The 22,515-nt window shown below is 35.6% G+C and overlaps 1 protein-coding gene across 13 annotated transcripts in view; it reads right to left on the bottom strand.

The window, feature by feature from the left end:
* SHLD2 (shieldin complex subunit 2) overlaps positions 1-22,515 on the bottom strand; it is a 47,992-nt gene that overhangs the window by 4,090 nt on the left and 21,387 nt on the right. For 10 of the 13 annotated variants that reach the window (XM_064513754.1, XM_064513750.1, XM_026116703.2 and 7 more), the window contains 7 exons: positions 18,712-18,872; positions 14,880-17,462; positions 12,479-12,586; positions 11,431-11,625; positions 9,800-9,934; positions 4,535-4,741; positions 2,712-2,946 (listed from right to left, as the gene is read on the bottom strand). In XM_064513754.1, the coding sequence (XP_064369824.1) occupies positions 2,712-2,946; positions 4,535-4,741; positions 9,800-9,934; positions 11,431-11,625; positions 12,479-12,586; positions 14,880-16,416 (2,417 nt within the window). In that variant the 5' untranslated portion in view covers positions 16,417-17,462; positions 18,712-18,872. Of the gene's footprint in view, positions 1-404; positions 1,587-2,711; positions 2,947-4,534; positions 4,742-9,799; positions 9,935-11,430; positions 11,626-12,478; positions 12,587-14,879; positions 17,463-18,711; positions 18,873-21,825; positions 21,847-22,515 lie in introns of those variants that run through there. The other 3 variants (XM_064513756.1, XM_026116707.2, XM_064513755.1) reach the window with 3 other exon arrangements.

Raw genomic sequence — 22,515 nt, 5'->3', positions numbered from 1 at the left:
TTCAAATGCTTACGCAGCACAAAGGCAAATGACTGCAAATGTGGCACTTCCCCAGTAGGCACATTATTCACTTGCTGTCAGTTAATCTAAAAGCTACAGCGAGATTTCATAATCTAAAGAAAATTATCATAGAATATAAAAAGAGGAGAACTCCATGTCTGATTACATGTCAGATTACTTCAAATCTGCTGTATTAGACAAAAACCAAGGCCCTGACTACATATGGTCATTAAAGACTTCTATTCCCCTTCATGAGGGGGAAACTTAACAGTACAGAAGATGTATAATCTATTCTGTCTTTCCTGTCTCTGTTCTCAAGGTCACCTAAGTCTCAATTGCTTCAGCAAAAGTGAACAGTCATGTCGAGAAAGAAAAAACTCAACATTTGTCATACTCAACCTTCAAAACAGAGCCTAGAACTGTCAATTGTCTTTCAGCTATGTAAGTGCAATTTCGTGATTAACCTTATTGCCTACATACCATAGTTTTTAATACGGTGAAATCAATTAGAAGCATATTTAAAGATACAACTAAAATTCACTAATGGCATACATAGTTCTGCTGTAAAAAACAGTGTGAATGTTCGTTGAAAACTATTAGAATATTCCTTATATGCTACCAGAATAAATAGTCCTGCTAATAAAGAGGAATCTGATGTAATACCTGTTGAGTAAAAGTACATATCATTCTCTGTGCACTAGGAATCTTCTCTCTCATAACTGCTCCTATTAAAATGCTTATCTTTTTAAGGGCAGCCAAAGACTCCTTGGTATAGATAGGAGAAAACTGTCATTTGAAGAAAACACTACCAAGTTCAAGGAAGAAGGTGCTAGGAAAACTGGAAGGTAGGCAAGTCTGGGCAAAAACACAGGAGGAGGCAAGGGCAGATCTGTGATCTCTGAAATCTAGGAGGCAAGTTCTTAAATACTGAAAAATTTTCTTGTCTCAATTTTCATCTTTTTTCCGATTTTTCTGATTATCATATTATCATAGCGCAGCAACAATATGGAAATCTTTCATTATATTACAGTGTATATAAAAATATATATTTACGCTTTCAGTCTTCTAGGCACCCAACTTAGAGAAGAAAAAAATATTTTTAGTTAATTATTTTTTCATTGAAACAAGATATTTGTCTACCAAAGCAAGATAAAGATTTTCCTCCTATTAAATGTACTAAGTCATCTTACAACACAGTATCTGGAAATATGACCAAAGAGTTCCACTGTTACTGAACTGATCACAGAGCAAAATTTCAGTGCGAAAATGTGACAGACTCTTTTATTCGAAAAGGCTGTGCATTCAAGTTCCACTTACCTGTAAACACATGTTGATAGTACAAACAAAAATCTTTATTATCACTGTTTAATCACCTTTTGTGTGAGAGGGTAAACTGAGGTCCTTCAAGTTACTATTATAATAGAGACAGAAAATCTTTCTGGTCATTGGAAAAACTTCAGCATATAAGCTACTCGACATGTCTTAAAGGATACAGTGTTTGCTCACTGTTGGGAAAGTGTCCAGCATTCTGGACCTCACACCAAATGTCAGCCAAAATAAGTCCTCCATATTTACATGGATAAATGCTAAAGAACGGTAAAAGGGCAACATGAATAATTTTATCATTATGCATAAAACACCTTATCCCATGAGTTTCAGATCTATTTCTGGTTACATACATATGTTTTCTTTTGGACATATGGTTCTCAGGCAAAACTGGTTTCATCATGAAGGCAGAATGATATAGATACTTTTAAAAACTGGATATTGGAAATTTTCAATACATTAATTTATACATCTATTAAGTCTTTTTTTGAAGAATCAGGTTGCCTTAGTGTTGTTGTTTTATTTCTTATTAAAGATACAAGATAAAATATTTTGCATAAGGAGAGAAAGCCTAAGTCACTATTACCTTGCTAGACAAAGAGGATTCTTGTATTTAACGCCAAGTGAGTAACTACTGAGTATGCAATGATTTATTAATCTAACTCACTATGAAGTAGTTTAGAAATAATTCTAGAGAGCATCTCAGTAGAAAATTATGTACTATTCTAGAATTGTATTCTATCATTGCCTTAGAATTGACCCTCTCTAGCCAGGTCTTGAAAGTTCCTATAATACTTACACTTCCAAAGCTTGAAATAAATTAAAATTGAACAATTTTAAGTAGTTAATAATGATGTTTTTACATCAGCTGCAGCTGTTCATTTTCTCCTGTTTGCAATAAATGTGCATATGTTTCTTGTCTCACAGTGCCATCTGCTGATCACTTAATATTTCTGCTCTCTACAAGAATGTTTATTGAAAACTTTGTTGGTATTATTTCTGCAAGGCTAAACTAGATCATTCAGCTTGAAAAGGTAGTTGTGCATTCACACAATTTCAAAGCTAGGCTAAAACAAAAGGCTCAAGGAGTTTTTCTCTGGTCAAGATCCTCTTTCATCTTCGCTCACTCACACTGAGTAAACCTCATTATTGTACCACACAGTATTCAAGGACACTAAAAATAGCTAGGATTTAAACAAAGCATACCATCTATTAATAATGGCAATGCAATTGATAATATAGTAATTTAAAGATTTCCTTGAAAATTCCTTAGAAAAATGGAGGTTACTAACCATACCTGAAATACACATTTATATTATGATTATTGAACATATTGTAGTGTACTTTCCTAATACTATACATTATTCTAGTTTTGCTTGGCTTACCTGTAGAATGTTTTTACTTTGTTGTATGGCAAACATCTAACACATTGCTCGTAGATCTTGTTCTCATCTGCCTGTAGTTCTGAACCACATTTAGCACAACCTGAATAGGTAATCATAGGCAGAGAAGCCAAAACACTGTCCAGGGAAGTATTAGCACCAAAGATGAGTTGCCCGTACTGGCCTGTTGAAATGGTAAACTTCAACTCTAAGATACGGGCTTTCAGTTGAATCACTCCTACAGAAACAACAATTTCAATCAAATCTGCATTCAGTTTTACAGATGGTAACAATAGAAAGCAAAAGTAAGAGTATAGCACAGCTGATTCAAAAAACATAATTAAAGTTTTCTGAATAACAGTTTTTCTTCTGAAGCACACGCTCATGTTTTCAGAGACTTCTGCAGTGAAAAATAATTGTAGTAAAATATTAATTCTGAAAATACATATTGCTTTTTTAGATACTATTGAGAGGGATACTAATATAGAAAGACCTAAATAAAAGATAAAAAGATTAGATAGTTGTGCAAATAGTTTCCATGTCCAGCAGTACCAGAAAGCTATCAAAATAATTATTTCATACTAGAAAGTTGATCTTGACACACCAGATTCCTTATGAGAGAGGCCATAATTAAGGAACAGAATTCTATTACACTGCCAAAATAGGTATTCTGCTTAAAAGAATCAGTAGCAAGACAAGCGTCATTTGCCTTTATGTCACATGAACACAACAGAGATGACTCAGTGTAAATACATAGAAGGAAACTGGAACATTCAAAAAAGAATGGAAAAATCATTTCATAAAATTCTATAGATATTACTGTATACAAGCAAAGTGGTAATTTTCACAATATATAAGTCAATCAAATCTATGCAGGTTTTCATGGATAAAGCAAAATGCTACTTTGAAATCTCATTTGCATCTCCTGCAGATCAAGTCTCTAATCTGATACATTAGGTGTTCACACACTATGTTAGCAAAATTACCTATCCTTTCCAGACTTAGTGCTTAAAAAGAGAGTATACCAACCAGAACATAATATAATAACCCATGATTAGATCAGATAAATAGAAATTGCTTTTCCTCCATCCTGATTCAGAGAGAGATAACGAAAAGCATCACTAACAACTTAGCTTTCTACTATCTATTTATACATAGATGATTCAAGTTAAATGCTGCAAAAGCAACTTTATTTCCTCAGCTTCTTAATGTTTACCACTGTAACCTTAACAATTTTTTAGGCTTTTTTTTTTTGGGGGGGGGGGGGAGGGGGAGTAGAGGAAAGAGGTGATTATTCTTGCGCAAAGATTTTTTTTTTGTTCTTTTGTAAGAAGTGTTCATGGTTTCATTAATTTTTGAAGACAGAGTTAATGCTTATCTAGTTTTATATACCTATAACAAAGGCAATAGTGTTAGCTCCGTAATTCCTGCATTTACTCGTGCAGTGTCTTCAAGAAGGGTATTTTACTTTTGAGATCATGTTTTAGAGAAATAGCATTCCATAAACTCTTTCAGTGGTTAATCACATCATCATTAAAATAGTTGGTAGGCAGAACAAAAGGCAGTATTTCTCCATATGTTCCAAAGCTATCTTTGCATTGTACCATACGCTATACCCAAATCTCACTTATCTGCCCACCGAACAAAGGCTGCATTCGTGGTTTGGCTGGGCAGTGAATAGCAGCCTCCAGAATAAATTTAGGCTCCCAAAACAATCCTGTCTAACAAAACAAAAAAGCATTTTTCTGGCATAAGCATAGCATATATTCTGCTTAGCTATGCATTGCACTATATGAACACTACAGAGCTGCTGATAACAAATTTACCTGAGCATTTTTCCTCCAGATGTGCTGAGAGATTTGTCATTTTCATGAGGGATGTTTTGCTCTTCTGAAACCTTTCTTTAAATTCAATTGCCCTTTTGTCATCATCAAACAAGCACTCACAGGATGACCATGGAGTTGTGTGCAGTTCAAAGTCACCTGAGACAGAACTATGTTGGACAAGAAGGTATTTAAAGTCCCATATGTGATCTACGAAATAAACAATAAGCAAAAAACAGATAGAAAGGTTTAATTTCCAAACAACTGTTAATTTACAGAAAACTGAAATCACCTATAACACTAATAAATCAGTAAGACATTTTCACATCATCAGCTCTGGCAACTTTATTTCAAACATCATGACATGCAGATCATTTTTTCCTCCTATAAAGGTTGCATAAGAATCTTATGGTTCCTTAAAAACACCAGAGATAATTATGCTTTCACAGTTGTAGAGAAGGCCTAAAAACCATAATCAGATAGGCTTCAGATAGGCAATACTAATAATGTGGTATTTGAAATAGAAGGGTCACCAATTTGATCAAATAGGCACATTTTATACCATAATTTCTTGTGCTTTTTAAAATCTCCTCTATTATGATTATTACTGTTTTTATCCTACAAAAAAGTTTTTTAAAAAAAAATCTTTCCTTGAACCTTTGCTCTGTTGAAACAATAATGTGCAGGAATATAAGTGTTATGACAACAAGGAATATTCATAAAGGAGAGAGAAAAATACAGATCTTTGGAATGAGACAGAAATATCCTGGAAGAATTAATAAGCTTGTAAAGTATGTTACAGACCAGTCCCAGTTTCTGCTTTGGCTGATCTGGTGCTAAGATATGTCATATTTCAGCTGAGCATGTTTTCTCTTAGCCAATCAAACTCCTCTGGGGATGGAACTGAAATATTAAAGAAATCTACCCATCACTTTCAAAATATTATTCCCCCCCCCAAATGGAATATTTTGTTGTGGTCAGTCCTACTGATTATGTTTTCCTTAGTTTTACACAGCTTCTATAGATGTCACAAAAGTGGTAAGATTTAGCAATATTTAGAAGGGAAATGGCTAAAAAAAAGACAAGTTTATGCTCTCAAATTTATGATTTACTCCTAACTTATTCTGCTTTCCTCTTGTTCATACCGAAACTGTTCGGAGGAGCTAAGAAGGTCAGCAAAGAACTAATTTGGGAGAATTTTGGCTAACCATGCTCCAACAAACCTTAGAAATATATGTAAGAGAAAAACTTCCCTTAAGTAACTTTGTTTTCTCTGTTTTTGTTTTTAGAAGGCAATCAATTTAAAGAACGTATTTGTTAATGGATGCTGCTAATCCCAATTACTGGCCAGATTACGACTGCTAGCATGATTACCATGTTCTGGAGTTATAACAGATAGCAAAAATGAACGTCATTCCATTGCCTAACAAAACACTGACTCAAACTTTCCAATTCCAACCTTGTTCAAGTACTTAATTTTACTGATTTACATGCAAAAGAACAGGCACAGCAAATACTGGAGGACATTAAAAAATAAACATGGAAATACCCCACTACCAGTTTCAGTGGTCATTAAGCCACATGCCCACAAGCATCCTTGAAACAACACTTCTTGAATAATGAAGTGGTTATTTGACAGTACTATCTCATTTGTTGGGCTGTTTGCAAACCAAAATTAAGTGACTGCCTTTTCACGCAGTTCTTCTGATGTTAAATACTGTATTTTATTCCCTAGGAGTAATATAGAAACACACTAAGAACATACTCTACAATACTGACATTTTCATGATGCTCTTGGGGACCTCCCATAACAGAATGATGCCTTCATTTCACTTGCACCAAATTTGCTTTTCAACATTCAACTCAAGCTTTTGAGAAAAAGCAAGTTCTGTATTTCTCGCCAGCTCTCAAAGGAAAAAGTGGACAACATCCAGAGGGAAAAAAGATCAAGTTATTATATTTATCAACAATTTCCTGTTCACTGATATGTCCTTTTTTTAAAAATTAGTCCCTTCTCCAAAAAAGCTATATTTATATAATATTAATTTATTCATTTTCCATCTTTCAACTGACTCTGTAGGAAAGAGAAAAATACTTTAGTAATAGAGATTACAGAAGTGCATTGTATTTTGGGTTGTCCTCCACTTTGTTAAAGATCTATTATTCACTTGCTTATACATTTTTGGTAAAATAAAAATTTTAGGCTGTTTTTTCCTACCTATTTGTTTACTCTAATTGAAAGTTTCAGCTACAATAATCACTTTTGGAAAAGATGTTCGGGAAACATTGTTTTCTTGTATTCACACGTCTGTATAAGCATTTTATTAGGAAGTTCTAGCACTTTCATATTTTGGGTAACAGCCTCAGGGATGCTTTTTGGGGGTGGGGAGGGATGATAACTTCCAAAAGTTGCAAGATCCTGGAAGGTCTCTGATGGCAGATCCTCAGGCTCTCTTTCACAGTAAAGGACTCTTAAAACTCCATCTCTGTTGAGCATCAGTCTGGTTTTATGCATCTCTTATCCCTGACTACAGTCCCCCAGAATCAAGTATGCTCCAGCCCAAAGCAAGATTTAGGCAGGGACATCACAGCACAGCTGAGCTGAAGGAAAATGAAAACAGGAGGAAACAGAAACAGGTACTTGGCAAGAGTGGTATAAGAGAAAAGAATATATGGAAGTAGAGGACAGGCAGCATCAGGATTGGTCTAACTACCAGAGCACAAGATCTCACTGAAACCTGAATTTAGCACATTATTCAGATCCTCAACGTTCCCCTGATTAGAAAATGGGTCACAAAACCCATTAGTAAACTAAGTAATCAAATATAATCTCTTTATAATCTCCCCTGGTGTGGAAAGTTGTTCAGATCCTTCCTCTGTTCCTGTTGTATCAGGTCACAGAGGGCTGTACTGTGGTTCTAAAGATTTCAAATACCAGAGGAAGGTCTATGGAATATGCTTTTATTGCAATAACCCCCTTGAAGTGTAGTGTTTGTCCAACTGAATAGAAAGACACTTTGCCTCTAATTTCAAAGTTTGAATATTTTTTAAACGGAAGAAATTTACTTTCAGAGAAGTTTACATTAAAAGAAAATAAAGCTTGTAAAGGCGATGATTAGAAAATGTCAGATTTAAGGTTGCCTATGAATGACCATAGGTTATTTAGTATAAAAATTTTGTAGTACCATTGCAATATAGTATCATGAAAAAGCAGTCTGACAAAGATAAGGCTATGGGAATAAACAGGCCCAGGATTTTACAAATGAGGAGGAGAACCAATAGAACCGGGAGACAAATCAATCTGTCTCAACACAGAATGAGTGAGTTAGAGACATTTTAAATTACAGGTTATGTTTCACTTGCGATCCTTCTATTTTCTGGATTTTTCTATCTTGAGCCACAGCAGAAAATTCTGCGCTTATATCCCATAAGTGTACAGAAATGGGCTGGAGATGTCTAAAAAATAAAGTGGATTCTCACCTTAGTATGAGAAATTAAAACACTGTCAAACACAAAGAACTGGTGAAGGAGGAAGCTGCAAACCTAGGCCTAAAGACTATTTTGGCAAACAGACTTAAAAAAAAGTTAATGAAAAATTTGCCATAGATTTCAGTGGCTTTAGATCAGGCTTTTTGAGACACTTCAGCATTTTTTCTGTGCTTGGGTCCCCCCAGTCAGCTCTTACTATGTCTTCTAATTCATTTGCTGTTATTACCCCTCCTTTGGCAATCTATAGTCTTCGGTTTTTCTAATCTTTGGGAAAATGGGTCTGACAGAATTTGTAATTTTCCTCAATTTTTAAATCATGTTTCTTTTTTCTTAAATATGTATCTTAATAATGTGTCCTTTTTTCCACTGTTCCAAACGCTCACAAAATGAATTCACACATGCTGGCTTTTCTCTGACAACTGCTTTGGTTTCCCCGAATGGTGAGATTATCTCAGTACCCCTGCATAAATATTTCTAGGCCAGTATAGGAAAGCCAATTGCCACAATACTTTTGCTGTGAGATACTACTTTATATGTCCCTCTTTAAATCATGAAGACATTCCTTCAGTATGACAAAGGGAACACACCTCTTAGATTTGCTTTGTGTGCCTAACAAAAACCCAACCATCTTCAGCGGGTTCAGAATTTTACCCCACATTCATAATAGCCACTCTAGTCTTTCAAGAATGTTGGTTTCAAAAAAAAAAAAAAAAAAAAAAAAGCAAGCAAGATTGTAAGGTATCTAATCTGCTAGTACAAACAGTAAACATGCCCCAGCTGGTTTTCTATGACTCCTAGCAAGAATGGACATCACATGCTGTCCTCCTGTAACCCACTCACACTATTTAGCTGTGTGTCATGTGTGCTTATTTAGTATGATATGACTATCTTTTTTGGCTATCTTACTGGGATCAAACATTCATGGTTTATCTATCTGTGATAAGTATTTGGACAGTTGAGAAATCACTCTTATCTTGAATTTCAGATAGTCTTTTAATGATTAAAATGTGAGCTGCTAGATGCATAGAACACTAGCTAGAGAAGACGACGCAAGCTTTCCATCAGATGTTAACAGTTGTCAACACTACAAAGATCTACGTCTTCTTACATTTCTTCTTTAAACATTAGGGAATAATATACCACAGTATCTTAACTTTGGTATCATATACCATAGTATCTTAACTTTGGTATCTATTTAATATTTTGCAGCTACAATACAGTACTGAAACATTTCAGAAATTTCGTATTTTGAGTTCTGCAAGATTTATAAGCATTTGCTTATCTAATGACCTGTATACATCTATCCACAGTGATATACACAAAAGTAAGGGCCATCTAGGTTTTATATACTGAAGTTAGTAAGATGAAAAGCAGACACTGAAAATCAGGAGTGGAGAGAAAACTAGGAATTTATGCAAAAACCGACAACAGTAGAAAGATTCAGAAAACATGCTAATTTAGTTAACACTCAAGTTCTTTTTCACAGTTATATGACAATCAGGCACCAGAGAGTCTTAGGTCTAAATAGAATTTTCTAAATATTTATGATTTAATATCATAAAAATTCCTCAGGACTCTAAAATGAGTGCATTCCAATTCTGTTGCTGATGGCACTATTTTCAAAAAAAGCAAACTTTTTAAAATATCCAACATATTGTCCTAGCAAGGGGCAGGAATATTTAAAGGTTGAAAGGAAAATGTTACCAGCTGAACATTTTAAAGCAATTAATGGCATCACAGAATTCCTATTACAGTAGCCTAAAATTCCAAAGACTTTACCTTTTTTCTTTTGAAGTTGAGGGCACCAGGCTGCCCCTGCTCCCCACAGCACCATCCTATATTGTTGATCTCTGTTCTGTTCTACCATTAGAATAATTTTTCTTTGGCTGCCCCCTTTGTAGCTGTACACAGATTCTGAAAAAGTTTGAAATAACATGACTTATTTTATAGAGAAAAAAAGCATATAAACAAGAACTCATCTGGATATGAAGATGAAACCATACCGCTATCATATTCTGTGATATGTCTATAAGCAAACACAAGAAAATGCTCACAAATTTGTTCAGGAGAGGATAAAAACAATTTATCATTTCTTCACGAACATGAAGCTAGTTTGAAGAAAAGCATAGAGAATATTAATTTACTTTTATCCAGCAATAATTTCCCAAGCACCTAACCATTCAGCAACTGGACACCTCCCTGGGAAATAGCAGGTATCTACGAGCATCTTTGAGCACCTCCAACTCATCTTGACTGGTATCAGTGGGAAAAGATTGTACTCAAAATGCCTTAGTAACAGACTAACTCTAAATCTGAAACTAATGTTTCTGTAATTGCTGTGGAATGTAAAGATAAGAGAGTTTGAACAGTTAAGGGAAAAAAAGGAAGGGGGAACTCCTTTTCCAGGTGGTAGCAGTGGTCTAACTGCCCAATGCCTGTCAAAAAGACCACATGTAAAGACACAGTGTATAATACACTGACAAGGCATCAAGATGTTGTTCATTTCAGAAAGTTAAGATGCTAGAAAGGGGCTATCTAAACTCTATGATGAACAAACAGACATAAACTATGAATTTTAACATGAAAAATTTTAAAGATAGAAATGGCTTCGGAAAAAGGAATCCTGAAATATGGCTTCAGAAAAAGGAATCCTGAAATGACTCCATTCATTGTTCTAAAAGGAATAAACAATTTCAAAACAGAAAAGAGAAAGAGTACATTAAGCACATGGATTCACAACCAGGATTTCTCAGGAAAGTATTCTTAGTAATAAATAAAACAGAAAAACAACCTCCCCTGACCAAAAAGTTTTCACCATAACCGCAATATCCCCTTCTCAGCACTCCTGCTGCACACAATCTTCAGGATTTCAGGCCCACATTCCTCATAACTAACACATTCCTTTTGCCCATTCCACCTCCCAACACCATACTTCATACCAACATGCCTCTCCAATGCTTCACCTGGCTGAAAATCAGATCACACTATTTTGCAGCTCTGGAGATGCTCAAGTCATCTGACTGACCAGTCAATACATCAGTAACTGTACCAGAAATGACGACTGCTCATTCCTTAGTGAAATCTCATCAACTTCTCGGCAAGTAGGAACACTGATTATCGGTGCCTTCTGCCTGCAGGCTTATCCCCAAGATGTGTACACTACTGATCGGCTGGTAGGCAATAACCTCCTTTTAGCAGCTGACTTCAGTCACTACTTCCTTCCTGCCTCTAACTCTAAAGTTCTCCAACTGTTACACTCCCTATGAGTGGCTCATCACAAAGCTCTTAGATGTGATTCACATCTCAAACACGGGAGTATTGAGCAGGAAACAGCCAACAACAGGTAGTATTTAAACAGTGACTGTTGCAAGGCAATTTTGAAGTTGTGGAAGTCCAGTGCATTAACTTACCTGTTAATATGGTGATGCTGATGATTTTTAAGATTGAATGAACCAGCGTATTTGACTGAAGCTGGTCTAGCTGAACATGCTGAACACTGTCCAATCTCTGAACTTGTCTACATGGAAGGTCTCCAAAGTGGGGAAATTCCAATGATACGTATGCCAATAAACCATGGAGAACACCAACATCCACTATATGATGAACTTATTAAAAAAGAAAAAAGTCATCACAAACATCTCTTTTTTTGTTAAGCTTAGAGCTACAAAAAAATTTATCAGCTGATGCATGCTTACACCAACAAAACCGAAACCATGTCCCATGATAATCCTAAGCAGCCAAGAAACTACTGAGATGTACAGTACTTGATCCAAAATTAGATTGTATTTTATTTGCCTCCTCTTGATAGCATCCCAACATAAAGTGTAAGAACACTACTTTAAAATATATCAGAAATAGAAAAGCCTTGTATTGTAACTTTGTAAGAACATAGGAATAGCCATTCTTGACCACTTACTCCCATGCTCTCTTAAACAGATAACAGATATCAGGAAGACAATAAAAATAATGCAAGTTCACGGTATACTTCCACTGTATTTTCCACAAGCCTCCAAACACTTCAAATCACTTTAAAGTCTGTGCTTAATAGGCCTTGCTGATTTTTTCTTCTTTGAACTTACCTACTCATTAAGCCTCCAAAGCTTCTGTAACTACACTAATTCTTGCTGTAAAGTCACCTTGTTATGAAGTTTCAAACCTCTTAAGGTTGAGTCCTAGAATAACAGCTCTTTCTTAAATTAATCTCAAAGAATTCAGTTTTCAGTATTTTGAAAGGTAACCATCCACCTTTGCCATAAACTCCACATGCCTATCCATGACGACATCACGTCCACATCTTGTCCACAGGTGTTCTTGTCATATTCTTCTAGTGTTCTGTACACCTCAGTTGATCACATATACATTTTATCCTGTATATAAACCATTGAAGTACCAAATGGAGTACTTTAAATAGCCATTTTATTGTGATTTTGAGAAATCTCTCATGTATTCCAGACTTACATTCTTTTGGATTAAAAGCTGAGCAGTTCCCCAGGTTCAATAACTGACTGGTACATGTAGATTGCAGCATGATTTCTCCAAACCAAAGATTCTCATACATAATGATATCTGCAACAAAAAAGCAGATTTATCAAGCCATATATATTGAACATATTGAAATGTGCATACTTTTCTGGCTGCAGAAACAGGAATCTTGAAACTGGTTTCAGATCAGAAACTTTATTTTGAAGCTTCTTTCTATTCAAGTTGCTATTCACTTCCAGAGCCTTATGCTCTACTGGTTCCTTGATTCCTGTATGGCCTTTTTCAATGTTTTTCTTCATTACTGTGGGTTTGTTGCTCTCATTTTTGTGCCATCTAGGACTAACACTTGTATATACAATGGTCTTGCAGGAAAAAAATGCGCTGAATCCATACTAAAAACATCACCTTGTTCAAAAAGTTAGGATATTTTCTTTAGAACTGGCATAAATTGAAGGAACTTCCACATAATTCAAAGACTTAATGTGGGCATCAACATCTATTACCATTTCCCAAGGAATGCAGATAGGAAAGCAACGTGAAAGAGGAACAGTGACTCTACTAAAACAGCACAGTACTCTACATGTGATCAATAATGGGAGCTGTCTGTCTACTTGAACTCTTCAACTACTGTTAATCAAGAATTTGCAAGATAGGAAAAATAAATCTACGTAGAAAATCTGAGACAAATACCTCAGTAAAAAGGAATATTGAAGAATTCTCTTCCTTCTAAAATGCAAAAGATTAAATGGCTTTAAAGAACACCTTTATTAAGTGAAGGGAAAAAAAAATACCTAAGTCAAAAGCTGTAGTTACATAGATACTCTCAAAGTCTCTGCAGAAAGAAGCTTCATGTTCTGGCTACAAAATGATCTATATGCATATACCAAACACGTTGCTAGGCGAGCTGCTAGCATACTTGTCTCACAGCATCTCATAGCTGCTGTTGCTAAATGCTGGCTAAGCAGCATGAGCAGGAGACTGACAGGAAGTTGATCATAGCATCAAGGGGAGCAATACCAGGTGAAAGAGACATGTTACTGACAGAATGCAGCAAGCTGCTAAATTTAGCCAACTACAGGAGACCAGGAAAACGTCAAAATTACAGGAACTCCTAGACAATTTCAGGAATCATCAATGCAGACTTTGAAAAAAAGAGTTTAAGAGAGAACACTTTGTTTCAAAGTTACTTAGAATCTAACATCATTTACGAAGTGTTAATTTTTTTAAGTAGTTTGGTAGTAGTTAATAGCAGGTATGGTATAAGCAAAGTAGGTGAGGGCATTGGGTAGTTACAAAATAGAACTTCTGGGGACATTAAAGGCAAATTATTTGTGTGTGACATTTCACAGTGAGTAATAAAATACTAGGCTTACCTAAAAGCACATCTGATAGATTTTGGAATAAGAAAGTCTAAAAAGAGAAGCAGGAAAAAGCCCAGCTTATCTTCAATCTCTAAAATACCCAGCATGGCAAAATAAACACTTTTTTTTCTTTTTTTTCTTTTCCTTTTTTTTTTTTTTTTTTTTAAGAACTCTAACAAAGATAAATAGGCATCTTAAAATATAACTGCAGTAGTATTTAAACAAGAATAATTTTATATTGTGTAGTTTTCTGCATATCCCAAAAAGAATTGGCCAAATCACAGCCATTTTGGTGGTATAAGTTTTGGTCAAATTCAACCTTAAGTTAGGTGCATTGTAGCCTTCATAGCACTGCATTCTCTTACACGAGATGCATTCTTTTAAGGAGGGAGGATTTTGCTCCTGTTAGCAATTAAAGATGACAAAGAATTTGCCAGGAGCAGTCTTCATTATTAACTGACATGTTATGAAAAAGGTAAGCTGAAGACAATTTTTTCCTCATGCAGTCTATGCCAGTTACCAGTTCCCTACATGATCTATCTAGCACTGGAATCTTGAAAGTCCTTCATGGAAGATGAGTATTTCCCCTCCAGAGACGCAACACAAACATCACCATTTTCTGCTCAATCTGCTAGTCCAATAGCAGAGAAGTACAAAAGCAAAAAAGAAAAGTACATAAATCAAGTAACTAGCATATCTTTCCATTTGTGGTCGCACTTGCACCTTAGCAACTGTTTTAAAACACTAACAGGTTACAGAACACATCTCCTTAAGGCACTGCTGTAAGGGTCTACACACTGCTACGCCTCAGACCAAAGACTCTACATAAGAGATGACCAACTTCTACAGAATTTTTTATGCTCCAACGGTAGGACGATTATGGGACTTCAAAGTGATAATGAGCCATGTTTTTAGACACTTAGCAGTAGTTACGAATTACTGCTCACACACTGTCCTACTAGCAGACATTTTAAAGGCCCAGATTTTAAAAAGGCAAACAAAAAAGGAGATCTCACCTGTAAGTAGTACAATATCCCCAGGAAACACAGTGAGTGACCAAAATGCAGCAGCATGCCATAGCACAACCTTTCTCTCAATTTTGGACTGGTCAGTAACTACAATTGTTGCCACTGGAACTTTCGATGAAGATTTGGGTCTTGTCTTTATCTGTATTTCTTTAATATGACAGGGATGTACTATCACGACCAAAACATTGTACTTCTGATTTTTGCAGCAGCAATTCTTAAGTAGTGATAGAAGATGCTTTTGAAGTTGCTTGAACTCTGTCATCCTCTCTTGATCCATCCTCATTTTAGGACCAGCTAGAGAAGAATTCAATTTAGCTCTCTTTGATTTCAGCTGCCTTTTAACTGCAGAGTGAAAAATATAAAGAGACTCTTCAGACTTGCGAGCTCTTTTAGAAGAGCTGTTATGAGAACTGCTTACTTGGGAGCACAGTATTCCTGAGCTCAATGGTTCAATATGGATTTCATTTACAAATTGTTCAGCAGGAACATTAAGAAGTTCTTCAGATGTCTCTGTATTTTCATGAGCACTTCCTTCTCGTTTTGTAGCTTCAAAAAAGGTTTTGCCATCACTCTCAGAACTGAAAAGTTCAAGAGAACCTGTATACTCTTGTTCGCAAGCACTTTCAGCCACACTATGACATGTTCTGACATCAGAATTAAGACTGAAGTGTTCATATTGCCTTTCCTCACGTTTATTCCCTGTTTCTGTTTCCAGTAGTTCCATAGTTCTTTTCTGCATCTCATTTTGTTTCTTAAAGTGATCTTGTGCAAGAACAGCCATCTGACTGGAAGTCATTATACTACGAAATTCAGTATCAGTTGACACTGCAAGGTTTGAACAATCGTTTAGTTCTCCTTTTGGTTTTGACTCTTGATTTGGGGGGAAAAACATAACCAGATACTGACTTAGATGTTCATGGGAGTCTCTTACATGACCTGTTGGAACATCTTTTTCCACAGACCTTAGATGTATGCTAATCTGCTTAGTACAGGCAACCAAATCAGAAATGTCAGAGCAGTTAACTTCCAAATGACTGGCTTTTCCTTCAGTGAGCTTTGAACAACAGCCATGTGACTGTTTTTCATCCTGTTCATCTGATTTTCCAAACTTTTGAGGAAGGTGTTGATCTGCAGCCTGATTTACATTTGTGTGTGTGCCTCTATCTTTAGATAATTGACAATCAGAGTAAATTAAACTGCCAGTTGTCTTAGGAGTACTGGCATTGGTTTCCAAAGTTACAGAAGATGTCAAACACTCTTTCGCTAAAATTAGTCTCCCCTGTTCAGATTGCTGGGAGCAGTAATCATTTGTAGGAACTGCTGTGACTATAGGGCTTTCACCCTGAAACATGAAGTGGTCAGTACGTCTGCATTTTTCAGAAAAAAGACCACGTCTATCACATGAACAGTAGAGTTCTCTCCATTTTTCAGCAGCAGGCACTGAACTATTATGTTCTGACACCTCCAGCTGGCTTGGAATACTGGGTGCTCCAACAAAAATATGGATTTGAGGTCCTTTAGACATTTCTGACTGCTGTGTAAGTGACTTTAAACAATGTGGTTTGTAATGCTAAATATTAGCAAATGCCAGAAACTATATTAGGCCTTTTCTTAGGAATTTAAAAATAACTAAAGATCAAAATAGTTTCTCTAACTAGTAAAACACCACTTTATGCTTCAAAGCCTGTAAAATTAAATGCACAAAGTATAAACATGGAAATTACCTATTGCCCAGCTTTCTTATATAAAACTAAATTGTTTCACTTCTGATACTGATACTTCCAAACATGTAGCAGATGCAGACTTGCAGACAAGTTGTTTGCACTGAAAAGTTTCAAACAAAACTTCCAAGAAGCTAAACTTCCTTTATTACCAGTTTAATTACTATCTGAGTAGAGTTATGATATTTATTTATTGACATCAGTAATTAAACACTCAAATGCAAAATCACTATCTAGGACTTGATTTAAGTCATATGAAGTAAATGCCTATAAAATCAATTTTTACAGCAGGGCTAGGACATAATTTCATCCTCTGGAAAATTATTTTTTAAAATAATTACTAAGTGATTAGAAATACTAGACTTATTTTAAATTAAAAGTTTGCTAAAAACATTATTTTACATGGCCACTCATGATTGCTGTTTTAGCATGAAAATATTGTATTAGGTACATGATTATTTTATCAAAGGCAGGTTTCAAGATGCTATCAATAAATTTATAATTATTTAATAAGCACTGAGCGGTCACAGTGGAACTTGAACAGATTCAGAAGTAGCTTTAATTCATATATAGTATTGTCATACTGCCCAGGAAGGTACTAGCTTTTTTGCCATATTAAAAACATATCTAACCTACATAGTGCAAAATAAAAAACCCTTAATACTTTTAGAACTCTGCTATATTGTGATTTTAAAGTATTTACATACAGCTACAAGCGTTCATCAAAATGCAGACACCTAATTATAATGTCTATGTTTTGGGAGTGATGTTAGAAAAAGGTGCTGCAATAGGAATTCTGTAGTGGAGGCATACGCAGAACACCAGAATTGAAATCGAAAAGCTAATCCAGCTGCAAAAAGAAGAAAGAAAATGTTAAAATAAATACAGCAATGAAAAATATTTGCATATTTCATTTAGCACTAAAGTCAATTTCTTAACAGCCCACTAAGGGTCGCTAAACCCTCACATTCATAAAGCTCACAGTAACATGTAAAAACTGCATCAACATCCTGAAAGCCTGAACTCAGGTCTATTATAACTGGAAAAACAACATACAACCACAGAAGTTAGCTATATCCTGTCATATAATACAAAGAAGCTACAAAACACAGTAACATTGGTATTAGCCTTCTCTTCTCTAGGTTGAAGAGGCCCAGCTCTCTCAGCCTCTCCACACATGACAGATGCTCTAGTACCTTCATCACCTTATTGGCCCTTCACTGGATTCACTCCAATAGCTCCATGCCAGCTCATACCGGGGAGCTCAGCACTGGACCCAGCACTCCAGATGTCTCACCAGTGCTGAGCAGAGAGGAAAGATCACCTCCCTCAACCTGCTGGCAGTGTTCCTCCTAATGCAGGTCTGGACACTGCTGGCCTTCTTTGCTGCAAGGGCACACTGCTGGCCTGTGTGCATCTCAATGTCCACCAGGACCACTGGGTCCTTTCCCGCAATGCTGCCTTCCAGCTGGTGGGCCTCAGCCGGTACAGCAGCATGGGGCTATTCCTCCTAAGGTGCAGGACCTTGCACTTCCCTTTGTTGAACTTCATGAGGTTCCTTGCTGCCCATCTCTCCAGCCTGTCGAGGTCCCTCTGAACAGCAGCACAGCCCTCTCCCTCGCAGTTCTGTATTGTCTGCAAACTGCTGAAGCTGCACTCTGGACCCAGTCTTGTCCCCTGGGGTACACTGCTAGTTACTGGCCTCCAACTAGACTTTGCACCAAGATCACAACCCTCTGAGCCTGGCCATTCAGCCAGCTTGCCATTCACCTCACTGTCTGCTCATCTAGCCCATACTTCATCAACTTGCCTATGATGGTATTATGGGAGAGTGTCAAAAGCCTTACTTAAGTCAAGGTAGACAACATCCACTGCTCCCCCCTCACCTACCAAGCCAGTCATTTCACTGTAGGAGGCTATCAGGTTGGTTAAGAATGATTTCTCCCTTCGTGAATTTAATTCCACAAACAAATCCATGCAAAACATACCTGATGGCAGTATATTTGCAAACTAAAGCTTTGTGCATCAGAAGTTTCAAGGAGAAAGAAATCTTAAATGAAAGTGAACCAAAACAAGTCCAGCACAAAATATTTGCTTACCTGCTTTCTATGCCCTCAGAGGAAGCTTATAAGAAACAGTGCTCTTTCTAAGCTTTCTTATAAGAAAAACTGAGGTTCAGCACCACTGTCCAAAGAATAATTATGAGTCCATTGAACACTTCTTGATGAGTTCTGAGGACACTGGAAGGGCAAACTGGTTGCTGAAAAGATAATCAGAACAGTGTGTTTAGAGCCCAGTTTATAACATGGAGTTGCAAGACATTTCAACAGAGATTTTGTATCTATAGAAAAGTCAGTGCTTAAGACATTGCAGTGTAAAGTCTTTAAAACGAAAAGACTGGTTGCTGCTTTCTTTATGCAAGTGTCCTAGACTGTTTCCTGTAAATATAATGCAGGGCTTCACATGATGTACTAAAGCAAAAGCCTGCACTGTTTAGCTTAAAAACAGAAAACAATGGCTTAAAGGAAGGCTTTTAGGTAAGTATACATCTCATGAGCTAAACATACCATTTTCATACTAAAGTATAAGATCCTAGAAATGTAGTTCTATTTCACACTACTTCTAGCAGAGATACCCTGTATCATAGTTCAAATGCATCCCTTCTATAATCAGAGTTGAACAATGATTTAATCAGTCAACACTTAAAGGAAAGTATTACTGAAGATTCACATTCAAACTTTTTTTTTTTGCTTATAATTCTGTCTACTCCCCATATGATTAAAACCACGGGAACCAGCTTTGTTTTTAATTCCCAAGCACCACTATCTTATTATTAACAAAAAATTTTGCCAATGTATGAAAACAACAACACGTAAACCTAAATGCTTCCCAATAGTGCTAAACTTTCTTCTCAGTATATATAAACACAAGCTCTTATAAAAGAGTCTAAATTAGACATGAAGCTGACATCTTGGCAGACTCACGTTCTTTATAAATTCTATCCACTATTTTTCTTCTTGAAATTCAACTAGATGAATTCTTATTTTAAGTTCTGTATATTTTTAAGCCATTTAACAAAAATAGATAAAGTAAACAAAGATCCCTGAAGCAAAACAAAATTTCATTTAGATTTAGATTTAATATAAGGAAAAAAGAGAGAATTGAAGGATAAATATTACAAGAGTATCACCTCTAGTGATTTTCATTTGTTACATTAACTAGTTTTGCTTGCAATACAAGATCACATATTATGTAGTATGTGTGCAAAGATTAGAATATAGTGGAAAAATTAATTATATGTATGACTGATGAAGGAAGTAGGAGTACATCACAGCACGAGAAGATGAAAGGACAACTGAACAGATGAGTGAAAATAAAGGAATAAATAATGGGAAAGTTTATAAAGAGAGGGTTAGGAGCAGCAAAGGTTGCATTCCTGAGTCTCAGTGTAGGCCCCTCTTGGATCAGAAATGCGTAAGCTACATGCCACTTCCCCTCATCTTCTATCAAGAGATAAACTGGCTATGTGGACATGTATGGAGATATTAAACAGCAAAGAGAAAGGAAAGTGTGTCCCTTCTACTTTCTTTTCTTGAGGACTTCACTTCACTGAAAAAGCTAATCCCTCTTGCATCTGCAATATTCTGGACTCAGGTTAGAGCAGGCATGACACTACCAAATATTGTTTAAGAACTGCTGCGTTTTCTTTCAGAATAACTTTATCTTTTTACAACTACCTTTAGATATCTATATACACACACATATTAAGATCCACGACTAATACTAAGCAGTACTTTGGAAATGCATTTCATAGACAACTACCTGCATATTTGTTTTGTGTGTACACTTTTTACTTGGGTAAGATGGATATGACTTACCTAAAAATGAAAAAATAATAAATAGTGACTTATTTACTACATTAGTAAAACTCTGACAACAGCAGAAAAATCTGCAGGCTACTGAACAGGAAGAACTGAACATTGGCAAGATCTACTATGGTATCCATTTAGGGACAATTGATGTCATTAAGCAGTGTTTTCCCTGAAGTAGATCAAATTGAGTTTACAATAGGATGATGACTTTGCCATGTTCTAGTACAAAAATGAGCATCATCTAGTAAAGATGTGATCCTCCTTGCACTGGTTCTGAATAAATATGAGGTATATTAAAACATTCCTGAAATAAAGTGTTATACAAACAACATGTGAAATAAGATTGATAGCACTGATTAAGAGGCCAAAGATGTTTTTAATAAGAAAATACTTTTGAAAACAAAAATAGCTGCTATGACCTGATAAATTTCCAGTTACACAGTATTTTATCAGCCCCTCATTTTGACTATCATTTCTTTTGGTCTTCCCCCCCCTTCCCCCTTGCGTTTACAAAGTAATAAAAAATTGTATGTAAATTCAGGCATTTTTCTTTGATTTCGACTAAAATTTACCTCTAAACTTTGGATTCTTTCCTACTTCTTCTTGATTCATATTTTTTGCACTTAGTATATTACATCAAAGCAATTGAATCTTGATATTATCTAATGAAGTTTTGCAACTAAAAATATTATTTCTATTCTCAAAGCCTTAAATCTTGATTTTTCTTAAGATCTTTAGAACTTAGGAATGGCTAGTGACCTTTGTCTACTTCCTGATTCACCTTATGAGTCCAGAGTGACCTGTTTTGGCAATTTCCAAGTGAGTTATTAGGTCAAAGATATCAAACTGCAATATCGGTAATCATCGGCATTTATAATCATTAAAATTTGTAAATCAAAGAAAATGTTTTATTTTAGGAAGTTTGGGTAAATTTTCTCTACGTAAAATTGTTTCAAGAATCACTGCAAAGAATCATTGCATCTTGAGAACAGTATTACTAGTTATTAAATAAGTTACTTAAGTTCTCTCTGCCTTGACTTAAAAGAATAAAGTCTGAAAGATTAACATCAACTCTACTACAGAAGAATCTCCAAAAAATGAGCAAAAGCCTATCAGAGTGACATATCAACATGCCATTGCCACAAAACTAATTCATTTTTTACAATGTATTTAAATTATCTGTGGGTTGACAGGGGGTTAACTACACCAAAGATAACAGGAGCTAAAGCTCAAAGATATACCCAAAACTTCAATGCACATATCCATTATATCTGTTAATTATTATACCATTTCTTAATTTGTGGAAAGGAGCTCTATTCATAAGAGCCAATGAAAGCCTACCTTTTTATCTCTGAAATGGTCAGAGTCTGATTGACGGGTCAATGATCTATTAAAAAATTGGTAACTACATCAGCAAGTTTTGCATTTGCAAGACACCGCAACTAAATATTAATATACCTACTACAACAAATTTATTACAGCATATAACAGTTCCTCCAACCTATATAGTAAGACAGGAATTCTCACTCTAACAGTCCTTTTTATGATCAGCTATGTCACTAACATAGTTTATCAGTATCTATAGTAATTTGCTATATGTAGGACAAAATACTTGAAATAGCTTTAAATATCTTTTTCCAATACTTAAATACTCTAGAAGCATTGCTTGATGCTAAATAAATGCCATTAAATGACCTTAGAAGTTTCTATTCATAAATTAAAATATGGAATAAAAGTAATATGTCCATGATTCCATAATGGTATTCACTAACCATGCTAATCACTAAAGCATTAGGCCAGGTCAATTAAAGGAGGATTCACAGCTTCAGCTGCCTATCACTCCTAAATGTTAATGGCAGCCAGATGTAAATCCCTGCTCTTATTAAAAATTACAACCAAATATAGTTCCCTTAAGGTTAGTGATCTATAAGGGAAAGTAAACAGCAGTAATTCCACGTCTGGTAACACTTTCACGTCTGTTACATAGGATGGCTTTGAAACCTAAATAAAATTACAGAAATAGACTGCAAT

Source organism: Dromaius novaehollandiae, chromosome 6, assembly GCF_036370855.1.
Source record: "Dromaius novaehollandiae isolate bDroNov1 chromosome 6, bDroNov1.hap1, whole genome shotgun sequence".
NCBI classification, from domain to species: domain Eukaryota; kingdom Metazoa; phylum Chordata; class Aves; order Casuariiformes; family Dromaiidae; genus Dromaius; species Dromaius novaehollandiae.
This window is presented reverse-complemented; position numbering and strand designations above follow the sequence as displayed.